The sequence below is a fragment of the Tursiops truncatus genome, chromosome 3 (genome assembly GCF_011762595.2).
Source record: "Tursiops truncatus isolate mTurTru1 chromosome 3, mTurTru1.mat.Y, whole genome shotgun sequence".
NCBI classification, from domain to species: Eukaryota; Metazoa; Chordata; class Mammalia; order Artiodactyla; family Delphinidae; genus Tursiops; species Tursiops truncatus.
The window spans coordinates 51,654,805-51,669,417 of record NC_047036.1 but is presented as its reverse complement, the minus strand read 5'-3'; the positions used below and the strand labels follow the sequence as shown (position 1 = coordinate 51,669,417).

At 34.1% G+C, this 14,613-nt stretch overlaps 1 protein-coding gene across 1 annotated transcript in view; it reads left to right on the top strand.

Moving 5' to 3' along the window:
- Positions 1 to 14,613, top strand: part of ADAMTS6 (ADAM metallopeptidase with thrombospondin type 1 motif 6) — a 262,877-nt gene that overhangs the window by 98,104 nt on the left and 150,160 nt on the right. The window contains exon 8 of the mRNA XM_019929977.3: positions 3,576 to 3,681. Coding sequence (XP_019785536.1) covers positions 3,576 to 3,681 — 106 coding nt within the window. The remainder of the gene's footprint in view (positions 1 to 3,575; positions 3,682 to 14,613) is intronic.

The following is a 14,613-nucleotide window of genomic DNA, read 5'->3' as shown; positions in this document are numbered from 1 at the left end:
ATTACAGCCAGAGGTGGAGAGAGAGGACAGAATTATCTTTCTTGTGCTTCCCATATATCACTTGTTTTTTTTTAAAGCAATTCTATAGTATTTAGAAATTAAAAAATCATTTTGTTGCAGAGTATAACTTTGTAGTGGTTAAAAGTTAACTGCAAATACAAATGGGGGAAAATGGTAGCTTTCAAGTAGACTAAATTGTTAAGCAACTAGAATTATTTTAAGTAAAAGCAGGAGGCTTTTATATGGTGGGTTTTTTTTAGAGTCATAGAGGCTTTTTACAGACTCAGAAGTTAAGCAACTGAAGGTGAATTCTCTAGATTCTCTGACAAGTCTCACTTTTCTTATCTGTAAAGGAATAGTTATGAATTCTGTTCCTATGCGCCTCATGAGAATTTGGGGATGATCAAATTTAAAGTAGAGGTCCTGGAGAGGTCAGTGTGAAACATCTCTTCAAAAATTAAAATTTCTCTTGATGATTTTACCTGCCTTCCCAGGCTTCTCCTTCCTCATTTCCCTCAGGATTTACAGCAAAAGGAGAAATCCCAATTTGCCGATGACAAGTATTATGGTGGAGAAGTTTGCTGGTTAAAATCATAACACAGAGAAAGAACTCTTTGCTGAGAGAGCTCACATCAAAAAGATTTTCTTCACAGTGTTTTAGGTTAACAAGACCAACAATAATCCAAAGGAAGGGAACCTGAGCTGAAAACCAACAACTGGCTTTGACAGTTTCAGTGCATTACTACCTTTTACAGTTTATTTAGCTCTTTGTTCCTTAATTTCCTTATCTATGATGTAGGAGTAATATCTGCCCTTATGCTGCAAGGATATTTTTTAAGTCATTTAAGGAAATATAAAGGCGTGTACTATAGAAATGAACTGGTGTTGTTTAATGTAGAAATTATACTGTTTAACTTATTCCCTGTATTGTACATACTCCATAAGCAGTTACTAAGTGCTTAATCAATTTTAGGTATAATATTCACCAAGTTTCAAAGAAGGTGCAAGCTCTAGCTTGTATTCTCCAGTGTGTTTATTTTGAGGAAATATATATGTATAGCTATATGCATATGTATGTATCTATACATATTCTATTCTGCTTTTTGAAGGTAGTTTATTTACACTGAGATATGGTCTTCATTGGGACATGAATAATAACACTGCCTAATACGTTGGGATAGTTTATTAATTTCCAGAATCAATATTTTAATACTTGGATACATGTCAGTGTATTTTCAATCCTAATATAAATTATTTTTCAAATTATAAACCATTATAACTTATTTTTATACTATTTCTTATACTGAAAACTGAATGAATTGTGTTGTTTATACATGTGTTGATTTTAATATGTGGAAAATATATTATCAGCACAGTTGATCAGGTTTTTTCTTTTTGAGTGGTCTTTCTGGTAACTTTCATATTGGTTTTCATGCTGACTCTTGGATATTTTCTTGCTTAGTACTGCTGGTGACCAATTGTAACCTGGCTAAGTAGATTTCAGGGTGCAAACTGTGGCCATCAAACTGAGGAAATCTAAATGACCCGAATAGTCATCAAACCCCTATTAACACAATCACACATAAGAACTTTGACAGCTTCAGTTTTACAGGAATAGAAAAAATGGTGGGAAGTTGTGAAAAATACATTAGCATCTAAATTAGTCTTTTATTTTAGTTAAGATTTACCTTATACTTTCAACAACTAGTTATTTCTCAGATATGTTTTTTCTTAGGTTGTTCTTTTAGTAGAGCTAACAATTTTATATCAGATGCATAAGTAAATCTGTGCTTACAAATACACCTTGGGGAGTCATTTGTCATTCTCAATTAAAAATAGGGCCATATGGCACATACCAAAGAACAACAACAACAAAAGGATAATGGCATAATAGATTTCAGGAAATATAAGTAATGTTAATTTAACAATAAATATTAGTAATTTTTTAAACCAAATTTCATAAAGCTCAAAACAGAAACAATATTCAAATAGAGTGGCTTTGTTTTTTCCATATCATGGACCATGTTGAACCCAGTAGCTTAAAGGCAGATAATGTACTGCAGACTTTTTTGTATTTTCCCTCTCTCTGTCTCTTTTTCTCTCAGTGGAATTTGGAAGTAATATTCATTAAATATTTTTGATTAACCAAAAAAATTAAGTCATCCTGCCTCAACTAGTCCCTCTTTACTTCCTCTTCTTCAAGTCCCAAGACCTCTAAGTGAATGGAAGGGCAGAACAAAGATATCACTATTATTAACTCTGTGAGGCAAAAATCACCTCCTCCCCAGCTCCTGCCCCCCCTGCAACATAAATCAGTAGGAAAAGCAAACAGTCTATCAGCAAATCCAACACTAACCTCAGCTCTTTTCCAATGTGGTTATTAATGTTGATATTTCATATTAGAGCATACAAAAATACACAATTTCTAGAGCTTTCTTGTCAGTAAGAATATGAATTGAATAGCTTTTACTGTTCCAAATTAGTGTAACTGGACTTTGTACCTAGCGTAGAACATTGTTTATTGCATTCGATAAATATTCATTGAATTGGATTGAAATCACTTTTGGTGGGAGGTAATTATTAATACCTGGGTGTTGATAGTAGACTACTATCATATAAAATATTTTTCCTACTTTTCCTTCAATTTCTTCTAAATAACTTTAGTACATATGTGTGTTAAGTATGGCTTAGCATCTATTTCCTTATAACACATGACATTATATCTTTCACACAAAAATTCTTTTTTCTCAGCACTATTTTAAAGTTTTGAACTAATCACAGAGCATGATATTCATTTGGAAATAAATATTAAAACTTTTATATACTAAAATTCCCAAGGGAAGAATACCTTGAGTAATATAACATTTCACTAGAATCAGTGAATTAACACCATAGTTTTTGCTTTATTACTAAAACTAATGCATTTAAGGGGGATGAGAGAGGGGAGAACCACGCTGAATGTGTGGATGACTTTCCGCCCATTAAAATACTTAAAGAAATTGTTGCATCACTTGCAGGACTAATTTCAGAAGATTAAAAAAATGCAAAAACCTCCCATCTTTAACAGTTCTTTTTCTGTTTTGAATCATTCATTTTTGTTTTTATAAAAATGTCATTTTTAAAAACCATTTGGGATTCCCTTTTTTTGGTAACTAAAAAGTTGCTTGTATATTTTTATGAACCCACTAAACTTAAACAGATCTTTTTAGAAAAATAATGTGGATATATTTTGCTTTCTACAGCCTGAAGAATGTTAAAATAGAAATGCTTTCTTGAATTCCCTCTTCTGGCTCAAGTTACTAGGTGGTCCCAAGTTACCAGAAGTAAAATTTATAAATCTAACCCCTAGTCTAGACATTTTCCAGCACTGACTGCAGTTCAAAAAATATTAATGTCTAGCCGGCAAAGTGAAACTCCCCCCAGTGATTTTGCAAATGACTAGAAAGTTAACCTTTTGCCAACTGCTCCTTCTGTGCATGGAGGTTATTAAAAAGAATCCAGGCATTTATAAGTATGGGCTTTTTAAGACTGAAACACCTTGGCTTGACCCTTTGTGTCTCCTTCTGTTTATTCAGGCTTGGCCTCTGTGGCTGGAATGTGTGAGCCTGAAAGGAGCTGCAGCATTAATGAAGACATTGGCCTGGGTTCAGCTTTTACCATTGCACATGAGATTGGTCACAAGTGAGTGAGTTTAAGAAAATCAAAATAAATTTTAGAACTCCACTCTTTTGAGCAACTCATAACTACTGTGTGGAACGCCTGTGCTCAACCATATTTTACTGCCTTTTTGTCTGATTTCAATAGAGAATGTTATCATTTAAGGTATTGGGATAAATCATCTTAAGAACTGGAGACTTGTTAAATAATCTTTCTGATTCAATGACTAGTGTCCTCAGAGTGGTGAATGCACCACACTTAAGTTTTGTTATGTACATTTGAAACAATTTAGCTTTACCGTGGTCCACTCAACACCGAGTTTCTCACAGTCGAATTGTTTAATGATCTTTCTTTTTCTCAAGTGACAATACATATATATTTAAAAATCATCATTGACACCATTACCATAAAGTGTACTTTGAGTTTTCACTCTTCAAACAGCTGTGAGCATGCCTTTTCTAGGTTTGTGTAATCACTGCTATGCAACTTGTATTTTCAGGTGCACTTGTGTGTCAGTGGAAAAAAAAAAACCCCTGATATTTACAAGAGTAGTGAGATATCATCCTCACTACTTTTCAGGAGGAACTGGAGTTTTTAATATTTGTTTTAAATAAATCTGTGCCAAAAACTATCCTATGACTTCCCCCTCCCCCAACCCACCACCCAACAGCGATAAAACGCTTACTTTATTTCAAATAACAGGGAATAGTAAATGTAAAAGCTTGCTTATGTGGAGGGAGAGAAGTTTGAAAACTTTAAAAGGATAGTCAAACATTTTAAACTAAAACAAGCAGCCTATTTCTAAGAACTTCTGATGTTTATATGATTTAAATTTTATAGTCTGCTTTTTTTGGTAGAAAAAATGGATGGGGGAAAAAAGAACAAATAAAATGAATGCTTATTATATGACTTGCCTCAGAGGTCATTCCTGAGATAAATCTGTAGTTCAGCTTTTTTTTTTTCCCAAAGGGGAGAGTAAAATTGGGTCAGTCTGTTGCATTATTTTGAAAATTGCCATTTAAATTTTACCAAATTGGTATTGATTTATGTGTGAATTCAAGTAACCAACAAGTTTCAAACCTGACTTAATTCAGACACAGGGAAAAGTCAGTATTACACTTTTAGTCGAATCCTAAGAATATTGGTATTCTAGTTTCCATTTCAATAAACAGCAGGGGAACAAAAGGGAAAAGCCTTCTTAACCAGGCAGTTTATCTTCAACTCACTTAAAAATCTGACTCATTAATTACTGTCATAATCTTATGCAACCAGGCTGAATTTAATAGGTTCTGTTAGATTCAATTAAATTGAAAGGTTAGGATAAGTAACATGCAGTGGATAAATAATATGTGTATGAGAGCAGTATTACCTCATGGAGCCACGAGTTAGTCAATGTCAATGTATGCATTATAAGTCCCATTCTTATATGTACTTAAATAGGCAAGGTGAGGGTTTATCTCTCTTTTTATCTTTTATTAAGATTCTAACTGAGCTACTGTGAGGCTTCCTAGATTTTTTTGTTGACCTTATGGATAATTCCTTTTAATTCTTCCTCAGATGAATGGTTTGTACCTTATGTAGAAGAAATGTAGGAGAGAAGTAGAATATACCTCTTAAGATTTATGTGCCTTGTTGTAACTTTATTTCATAGCTAATTCTTTTTTGATGATGTGAATGTTAAAAATGGGGGGGGAGGAATTCACAAAATGCTTTATATTGAAAGCCAGAAGAAACGCTTCAATTCAAAAATGTTATTTGAAGCCCTAAAAATTAACTTTCTTTCCACGTTGATTCCTATGTCACTATCCCCCTATCCCTTTGTCCTCAGACAACTAGGTAGGGTATGTTTAACACACTGTCTTATTCATTGATGAAAATCCTTTTACTTGCTTTTAAGATCTTAGGGTTTAGCTTTAAGGAATTTAGCAAGTCAACTCTAGTACAACTCATGTCATCATTAAAATATAGTGCTCTCTATTCTTCCTGAAACAAAATAATAGTCATGGTAAATATATCAGGTATACTTTTCAAATAGAGTATAATGTGCTCTATACTCTATAGAGTATAAAACAAAGGTTTTTGTAATTTTTATCATTTAGTAGAATGAATGTTAAGTGATGTGGTGATATCTCCAGATTAATTACAGTGAAAAATATTCGACCATGAATTAGTGAGAAAAATATTTCGACCATGAATTAGGTCGAAAAATATTCGACCATGAAAAGTGCCTCTACTGAGTCACTAGAATGCGAATACTTTCTACCAATCTTCAGGTTGTGTAGAATATGGTTTTGCACCCATTGCATACTTATGTAGGGATATTATATCCATTTTAAACAGCAGTGGATAACTTCTTTTCTTTGGCTAGGCCTTAGTGACCACTTTTTGTTTCTGTTCACTCCCTTATGCAAACAAGAAATTAGTTTCCTTGTCAAATGAAAAACTGAGCTTTATGCTATATTTAAATGACAGTCTAGTTTTAATGAAGGCTATAAGCTATCAACACTTAATGAAATCTTATAAAAAAGAATATTCTTTGAATGATTTTTTTATTAATAATGTAGTTGCCATAGTTTTCAGAAGTTGAAAAAAATTATGATGTTGAAGACAGGTGGCAAGAATTCAACCAGGTATGTAGTATATTGAGAAAGCTAGCTAATATATTCATGCTGTACAAAAATAAGTAATCTTAAAAAGAAATCTTTTTTTAAAAATCCATATTTTTTTAGAGATGCATATTGAAGTATATGTGACTGAAGTGGCAGGACATCTGAGATTTGCTTGTTAAAGAAAGGAGAAAAAAAGAAAGTTAAAGCAAGAATAGTAACATTTTGAATTTTATAATGTTGATGACATGTGGATGGGAGTTCATTATGGTGCTCCCTCTACTATTATATATGTCTGACTTTTTTTCACAATAAGTGAACAATAAAACTTTTAGATTTGACTTAACTCATTTATTAATTAATAGTGATTGAGTGAACTGTTACTCTAATTTTGAAAGGATTGTCAAAAGTTGTATTGAAAGCTGCAGGGGTTTATCAGTCTTGCTTTTAAAAATCATTTTCAATGTTTGGTCTTACCAGTAGAGATATACTTTTTTTTTTTTTTTTTGTGGTACGTGGGCCTCTCACTGCTGTGGCCTCTCCCGTTGCGGAGCACAGGCTCTAGACGCGCAGGCTCAGCGGCCATGGCTCAGGGGCCCAGCCGCTCCGCGGCATGTGGGATCTTCCCAGACCGGGGCACAAACCCGTGTCCCCTGCATCGGCAGGCGGACTCTCAACCACTGTGCCACCAGGGAAGCCCGAGATATACTTTTTATAGAAGATTGGTTAGGAGATGAAGTTTTTAAAGAAGGAGAAATGTGGCAAGACTTCAGGATAAAATTGTAAATTAGGTTACTGTGTTAGGAAGCTATTATTACTGTTTTCTTTATCCAAACTTCCCCTCTCCTGCTGCAAATACCTAAGTATCTTTAAATGCTTGATCAGTGCTGTTTTCTTTTTTTTTCTTTTCTTTTTTTTTTGTGGGTGTACAATATATGGAGACTTAAAAAAATTTTTTTTGTATTGGAGTATAGTTGATTAACAATGTTGTGATAGTTTCAGGTGTACAGCAAAGTGATTCAGTTATACATATACATATAGCTATTCTTTTTCAAATTCTTTTCCCATTTAGGTTGTTATACAATATTCAGCATAGTTCCCTGTGCTATATAGTAGGTCCTTGTTGGTTATCCATTTTAAAAATAGCAGTGTGGGGCTTCCCTGGTGGCGCAGTGGTTGAGAGTCCGCCTGCCGATGCAGGGGACACGGGTTCGTGCCCCGGTCCGGGATGATCCCAGATGCCGCGGAGCAGCTGGGCCCGTGAGCCATGGCTGCTGAGCCTGCGCATCCGGAGCCTGTGCTCCACAACGGGAGAGGCCACAACAGTGAGAGGCCTGTGTACCGCAAAAAAAAAAAAAAAAAAAAATAGCAGTGTGTACAAGTGCTGTGTTTTCTTGACAGAAGGCTAATAATAAACATACACCAAGGTAGTTGACACTTTAATGCCTTTGTCTAGTTTTGGTATTGAAATAGTGTTAGTCATAAAATGAGTCAAGTGTTCTATTTTCTGGAAGTGTTTGCTTTCCCATGAGTAAGTTTTAAAACATTTAGTTATAATTTATATACAATAAATATGCGTCCATTTTTTGTACAGTATGAGAAATTTTGACAAATGTGTATAACCATGTACCCACCACCACAGTCAAGCTACCAACATTTACATTGCCTAAAAAATTCCCTTTGTTCCCTTTTACAGTCTCCACACTCCTCCCCCTTTCCTTGGCCCCAGACAACCACAGATCTACTTTTTATCTTTATAGATTAAACTCATCTTTTCTATAGTTTCATTCAAGTGGACTCATATAGTGGGTATTCTTTTGTGTCTAGCTTCCTTCCCTCAGCACAATGGTTTTGAGGTTCAGTCATGTTGTTGTTGTGTGTATCAATAGTTCTTTTTTTCCCTGAAGAGTATTCCATATCATAATAGCACACATCACATTTTAGATTGTTTCTAGTTTGGAGCTATTATAAATAGATCTGGTATGAACAACCATGTACAAGAATTTGTCTGGACATATGCTTTTATTTCCCTTGGGTAGTGCAGCTGGTAGTATGGTATATGTTAGTTTCACTTTATAATAAACAAGAAAACTCTAATTCAAAGTGGCTGTATACCATTTTGCAGTCCCACTAGCAATCTATGAGAGTTCCAGTTACTGCAGATCCTTGCCAACATTTATTATTATAAATCTTTTTGATTTAGCCATTATTATGCATTTTAGTGGTATCTCATTGTGTCTTTAATTAGTTGATTATTTTCTGATAAATAATGATGTTAGTGATGATGAACATCTTTTCTTGTGCTTGTTATTCATTATCTTCTTAAATGTCTATTCCTTTTCCCATTTAAAAAAAAAACTGAGGTGTTTCATTCTTATTGAGCTGTAAGAGTTCTCAATATATTCTGGATAAAAGTCTTTATCATGTATACATAATGTGAATATTTTCTCCAAGTCTTTTGCTTGCCATTCATTTTTTAATGAGGTCTTCTGAAAAGCAGAGTTTTAAAATTTTGATGAAGTCTAATTTATAATTTTTCCTTTATGGTTTGTGTTTTTGTGTCCTAAGAAATCTTTGCCTACTTCAAGATTGTGAAAATTTTCTTCTATATTTTTGTCTAAATTTTATACTTTTAGCTTTTATATTAAGATCTGTAGTTCATTTTGAGTTAACTTTTTTTGTATGGTGTGAGGTAAGGGTGGAAGTTCCCTTTTTTCCTCATATGAAGATCCAGTTATTTCAGCCCAATTTGTTAAAAATAAATTTGTTGGTTTGTAGTTTTCTTTTAATGTCTTTGACTAGTTTTGGTATCAGAATAAAGTTAGTCTTATAAATTGAATTAGGAAGTGTTCTATTTTCTGGAAGAGTTTGTATACATAAGGTTGATATTATTTTGTCCTTGATATTATTATGTCTATAATATAAATAATGATGTTCCATCATTCATTCATGATATTTGTAATTTGTGTTTTCTCCTTTTTTTCCAGCTTTATTGAGATATAATTGACATATAACATTGTATAAGTTTAAGAGGTACAACGTGATGATTTGATACACGTATATATTGCGAAATGATTACCATGATAAGGTTAGTTAATAGATCGAACACATCATATAATTACCTATTTTTGTGTGTGTGGTGAGAACATTTAAGATTCATTCTCTGAGCAGCTTTCAAGTATACAGTACAGTATTATTAACTATAGTCACCATGCTTTACTGAGCCCCCCCTAGAACTTTTTCATCTTATAACTGGAAGTTTGTACACTTTGAACGGCATCTTCCCATTTCCTCCAGACCCCAGTCCCCTGACAACCACCAATCTACTCTCTATGAGTTCAGCTCTTAGATTCCAAATATAAGTGAGATCATACAATATTTGTCTTTATCTGACCTATTTCACTTATCATAATGCCCCCAAGGTTCATCCATGTTGCAAATATTTTCTTCCATTCCATAGTTTGCCTTTTCATTTTGTTGATTGTTTCTTTTGCTGTACAGAAGGAAATGGCAGAATTTCCTTCTTTTTTATGATTGAATAATATTCCACTATGTGTGGGGGTGTATGTGTATCACATTTCCTTTAGCCATTCATCCACTGGTATGTACTTAGGGTGTTTTCATTTCTTGGCTATTGTGAGTAATGCTTCAGTGAACATGGGGGTGTAGATATCTATTTGAAATAGAAATTTTATTTCCTTTGGCTATATAAGCAGAAGTGGGATTGCTGGATCATATGGTAGTTCTATTTTTAATTTTTTTGAGAAACCTTTATACTATTTTCCATAGTGACTGTACCAATTTATATTCCCACCAACAGTGCACAATAGTTCCCTTTTCTCCACATCCTTACCAGCACTTGAAGTCTCTTATTAGCCATTCTAACAGGTATAAGATTATATCTCATTGTGGTTTTGATTTTCATTTACCAGATGATTAGTGATGTGAGCACCTTTTCAAGTACTTGTTGGTCATCTATATGTCTTCTTTAGAATAATGTCTACTCAGGTCCTTTGCCCATTTTAAAACGTTGTTTTAAAATGTTGTTTGTTTGTTTTGGCTATTGAGTTGTATGAGTTCCTTTATATTTTGGATTTTAACTCCTTATCAGTTGTGTGGTTTGCAAATATTTTCTTCCATTCCACAGGTTGCCTTTTCATTTTGTTGATTGCTCCTTTTGCTGTGTAGAAGCTTTTTAGTTTGATGTAGTCCAACTTTGTTTATTCTTGCTTTTGTTGCTTATGCTTTTGATTTCATATCCAAGAACTCATTGCCAAAACACTGTCAAGGAGCTTTTCCCCTATGTTTTCTTCTAGAAGTTTTATAGTTTCTGGGTTTACATTTAAGTCTTTAATCTATTTTAAGTTAATTCTTGTGAGTTGTGTAAGATAGGGGTCCAATTTCTTTCCTTTTTTTTGCATGGTAATGCCCAGTTTTCACAACATCATTTATTGAAGAGACTATCCTTTTCTCATTGACTATGCTTGGCTCCCTTTTCAAATATTAGTTGACAATATATGTATGGGTTTTTTTTTTATGGACTCCCCATTCTGTTCTATTGGGTATATGTGTCTGTTTTTATGCGAGTACCATACTGTTTTGATTACTGTAGCTTTGTAGTATAGTTTGAAATCAGCAATAGTCATAATTCCAGCTTTGTTCTTTCTCAAGATTGCTTAGGCTGTTTGGTGTGTTTTGTAGTTCCATACAAATTTTAGGATTGTTCTTCTGTTTCTATAAAAAATGTCATTGAAATTTTGATATGAATTGCATTCAATCTATACTAGATGGTTTAGGTAGTATGAACATTTTAACAGTGTTAACTCACCCTGTCCATTTACATGGACTATCTTTTCACTTATTTCTGTCTTTTATAAATGTCTTATAGCTTTCAGTGTAGAGATCTTTCCTGTCCTTGGCTAAATTTATTCCTTAATATTTTTTATGCTATTCTAAATGAGATTGTTTTCTTTGTTTTTTCTTTTTTTTTTTTTTCAGGTTATTCATTGTTAGTATACAGAAACACAACTGATTTTTGCATTTTGATTTTGTGTCCTGTACTTTATTGAATTCATTTATTCTAAAAATTTTTATGTGGCGTCTTTAGGTTTTTCTGTATACAAGATCATAACGTCTGCAAAGAGGGACAATTTTACTTCTTCCTTTCTTATTTAGATGCCTATTTATTTGAATTTTTTAATGTAGGCATTTATTGCTATAAAATCCCCTCTTAAAATTGCTTTTGCAGCATCCCTTAGGTTTTGGTATATTGTGTTTCCATTTACATTAGTCTCAAGATAGTTTTGATTATTCTTTTGGTTTCTTCTTTAACCAGCAGTATGTTGTGTAATTTCTATGTATTTGAGAATTTTCTTGCTTTATCATGTTGTTGACTTTAGTTCTATGCTATTGTGGTCAGAAAAGAGACTGGAAATTATCTCAATCTTCTTAAATTTGTTAAGACGTGTATTGTGACCTATTATGTGATCTATTCTGGAGAATGTTCTGTGTAACCTTGAGAAGAATGCGTATTCTGTTACTGTTGGATAGAATGATCTGTATGTGTCTTTTAAGACCATTTGAACTAAAGTGTGATTCAAGTCCAATGTTTCTTGATTTTTTTGAGTGATCTATCCATTATTGAAAGTGAGGATATTGTAATTCCCATCAATTATTATTTTATTAATTTCTTTTTCAAATTTGCTTTATATATTTAGGTACTTGTTATGTTAGGTGCATAAAATCTTTACAATTGTTATATTCTCTTGTTGAATTGACCACTTTATTATAATATTTGACCTACTTCGTCTTATATTAGTTTTTGGGTTAAAGTCTATTTTGCCTGTTATAAGTGTAGCTACTCCTGTTCTATTTTGGTTTACATTTGCATCGAATATCTTTTTCCACCCTTTCATTCTGAGCCTATTTGTTTCCTTTAAGGCTGAGTTAAATCTCTTGTAGGCAGCAGATGGTTGTCTTTTTATTTTTTTTATGCATTTAGCCACTCTGTGTCTTTTGATTGGAGAAATTATGCCATTTACATTTGAAGTAATTATTGATAGGTAAGGACTTAATAATGCCATCTTATTAATTGTTTTTTTGGCTGTTTTGTAATTCTTTTGTTTCCTTTTTCCTTTCTTGCTGTCTTCCTTTGTGAATGATGATTTTCTTTGGTGGTATGCTTTGATTCCCTTCTCTTTATCTTTGTGTATCTCCTGTAGGTTTTTGCTTTGTGGTAACCACAGGCCTTACATAAAACATAGATATAACATTTTATTGTAAGCTGATGACAGCTTAACTTTGAGTGCATAAAAAATTCTACCTTTTTATTCCTCCCCATATTTTATATTTTAGACATCACAATTTACATCTTTTATATTGTGATTGATTAACGAATTATTGTAGCTATAGATTTTTATAATTATATTTTATGTGTTCTTTAACCTTTATGCTAGAGTTAAGTGATTAACACATTACCGTATTACAATATTGGAATATTTTGAATTTGACAGTATACTTGCCTTTACCAGTATGTTTTATATGTTCTTGTGTTTTTGTATTACTTATTAGCATCCTTTCATTTCAACTTGAAGAACTTCTTTCAGCATTTCTTGTAAGGCAGGTGTAGTGGTGATGAACTCCCTCAGCTTTTTTGATCTGAGAAAGTCTTTATCTCTCCTTCATTTCTAAAGGACAAATTTGCCAGTTGTCCTTTGTTAAGTGTTCTTGGTTGACAGTTTTTTTCTTTCTAACACTTTAAATATAGCTCATTCTCTCCTGGTTGCAAGGTTTATGCTGAGAAGTCTGCTGATAGAGTATGGGGGTGTTCCTTTGTATGTGAGTAATTTTTTTCCCTTGCTGCTTTCTATAAATAAGCTTTCTGCCCCATTCTTCTCCCTTCTCTTTCTCTAATAATGCATAGATAGTTTCTTTTAATGATATTGCATAATTCACATAGGCTGTCTTCCCTGTTTTTCATTCTTTTTTGTTTGCTTCTCTGATGGGATAACTTCAATTGACTTTTCTTCCAGTTCACTGATTTTTTCTTTTGTTTATCAAGTCCATTGTTGAAGCTCTCTACTAAATTCTTCAGTCATTGTATTCTTCAGCTGCAGCATTTCTGTGTGTGTGTGTGTGTGTGTGTGTGTGTGTGTGTGTGTGTGTGTTTTAATGGTCTCTTTTTTAGAGTTATCTATCTGTGTTTTCTTACAGTTCACTGAATTTCTTTAAGAGAGTTATTCTGATTCTTTTTCAGATAGTTCATAGATCTGTATTTCTTTGGGGTTAGTCACTGGAGCTTATTAGTCTCCTTTGATCCTGAAAGTTTACCTGATTCTCTGTGATCTTTGTATCTGCACTGGTGTCTATGCGTTTGAGGAAACTATCTCCTCTTCCAGCCTTTTGAAGCAGTTGTGTTGAGCTACTGATATGCTTCTTTGTCATGGCTGAATGTCAGATGTGCTGCATAGCTACCTGGCATCGCTGGCCAGGCTTCCTGGTTGAGTAGGGATGGAGGCTCTGGTCAGCAATTGGGCAGTACTAATGACTTGTTTTCCTGTGTGGGGCTCTAGAATGGGTCCATGGCTGAGAGAGGTCAATAGCAAGGGATGCAAACCTGGAAAAACTGCCAAGCAAGTTGCCCAGCCAGAAATGGGCACCAGTTCAACTCTGCAGATGAGCACAGCCACTGGGATCTCTGCTCAGGTGCCACCATTAGCAAGAATGCAAAGTGTTCATTGCTCTGAGCCTCATGCTCCCTTTTCCCATCTTTATCTGATTCCCAAAGTGATCCCCATGAGGCAGTATTTAAGTGGTTCTCCTGGTATGTGTCCTGGAATGCTGGGGAAACTGGATGGCCACCTTGAGATCTCCTTTTTCCACTGGCATAACTGTAGGCCCAGGGAGATACACTTGGTGCAGTGATATCTGCCCTGGGAGAGGAACAATGCAGTCAAAGTGAAACTATTCCTATTACCTTTCTTTTCTTTTCTTTTCTTTTTTTATATATTTATGTATTTTATTTATTTTATTTTTGGCTGCGTTGGGTCTTCATTGCTGTGCATGGGCTTTCTCTGGTTGCGGCGAGTGGGGGCTACTCTTTGATGTGGTGCTCAGGCTTCTCATTGCAGTGGCTTCTCTTGTTGCAGAGCACAGGCTCTAGGTATGCAGGCTTCAGCAGTTGTGGCACATGGACTCAGTAATTGTGGCTCATGGGCTCTAGAGCGCAGGCTCAGTAATTGTGGCACATGGGCTTAGTTGCTATGTGGCATGTGGGTTCTTCCCAGACCAGGGATCAAACCTGTGTCGCCTGCATTGGCAGGTGGATTCTTAACCATTGCGCCACCAGAGA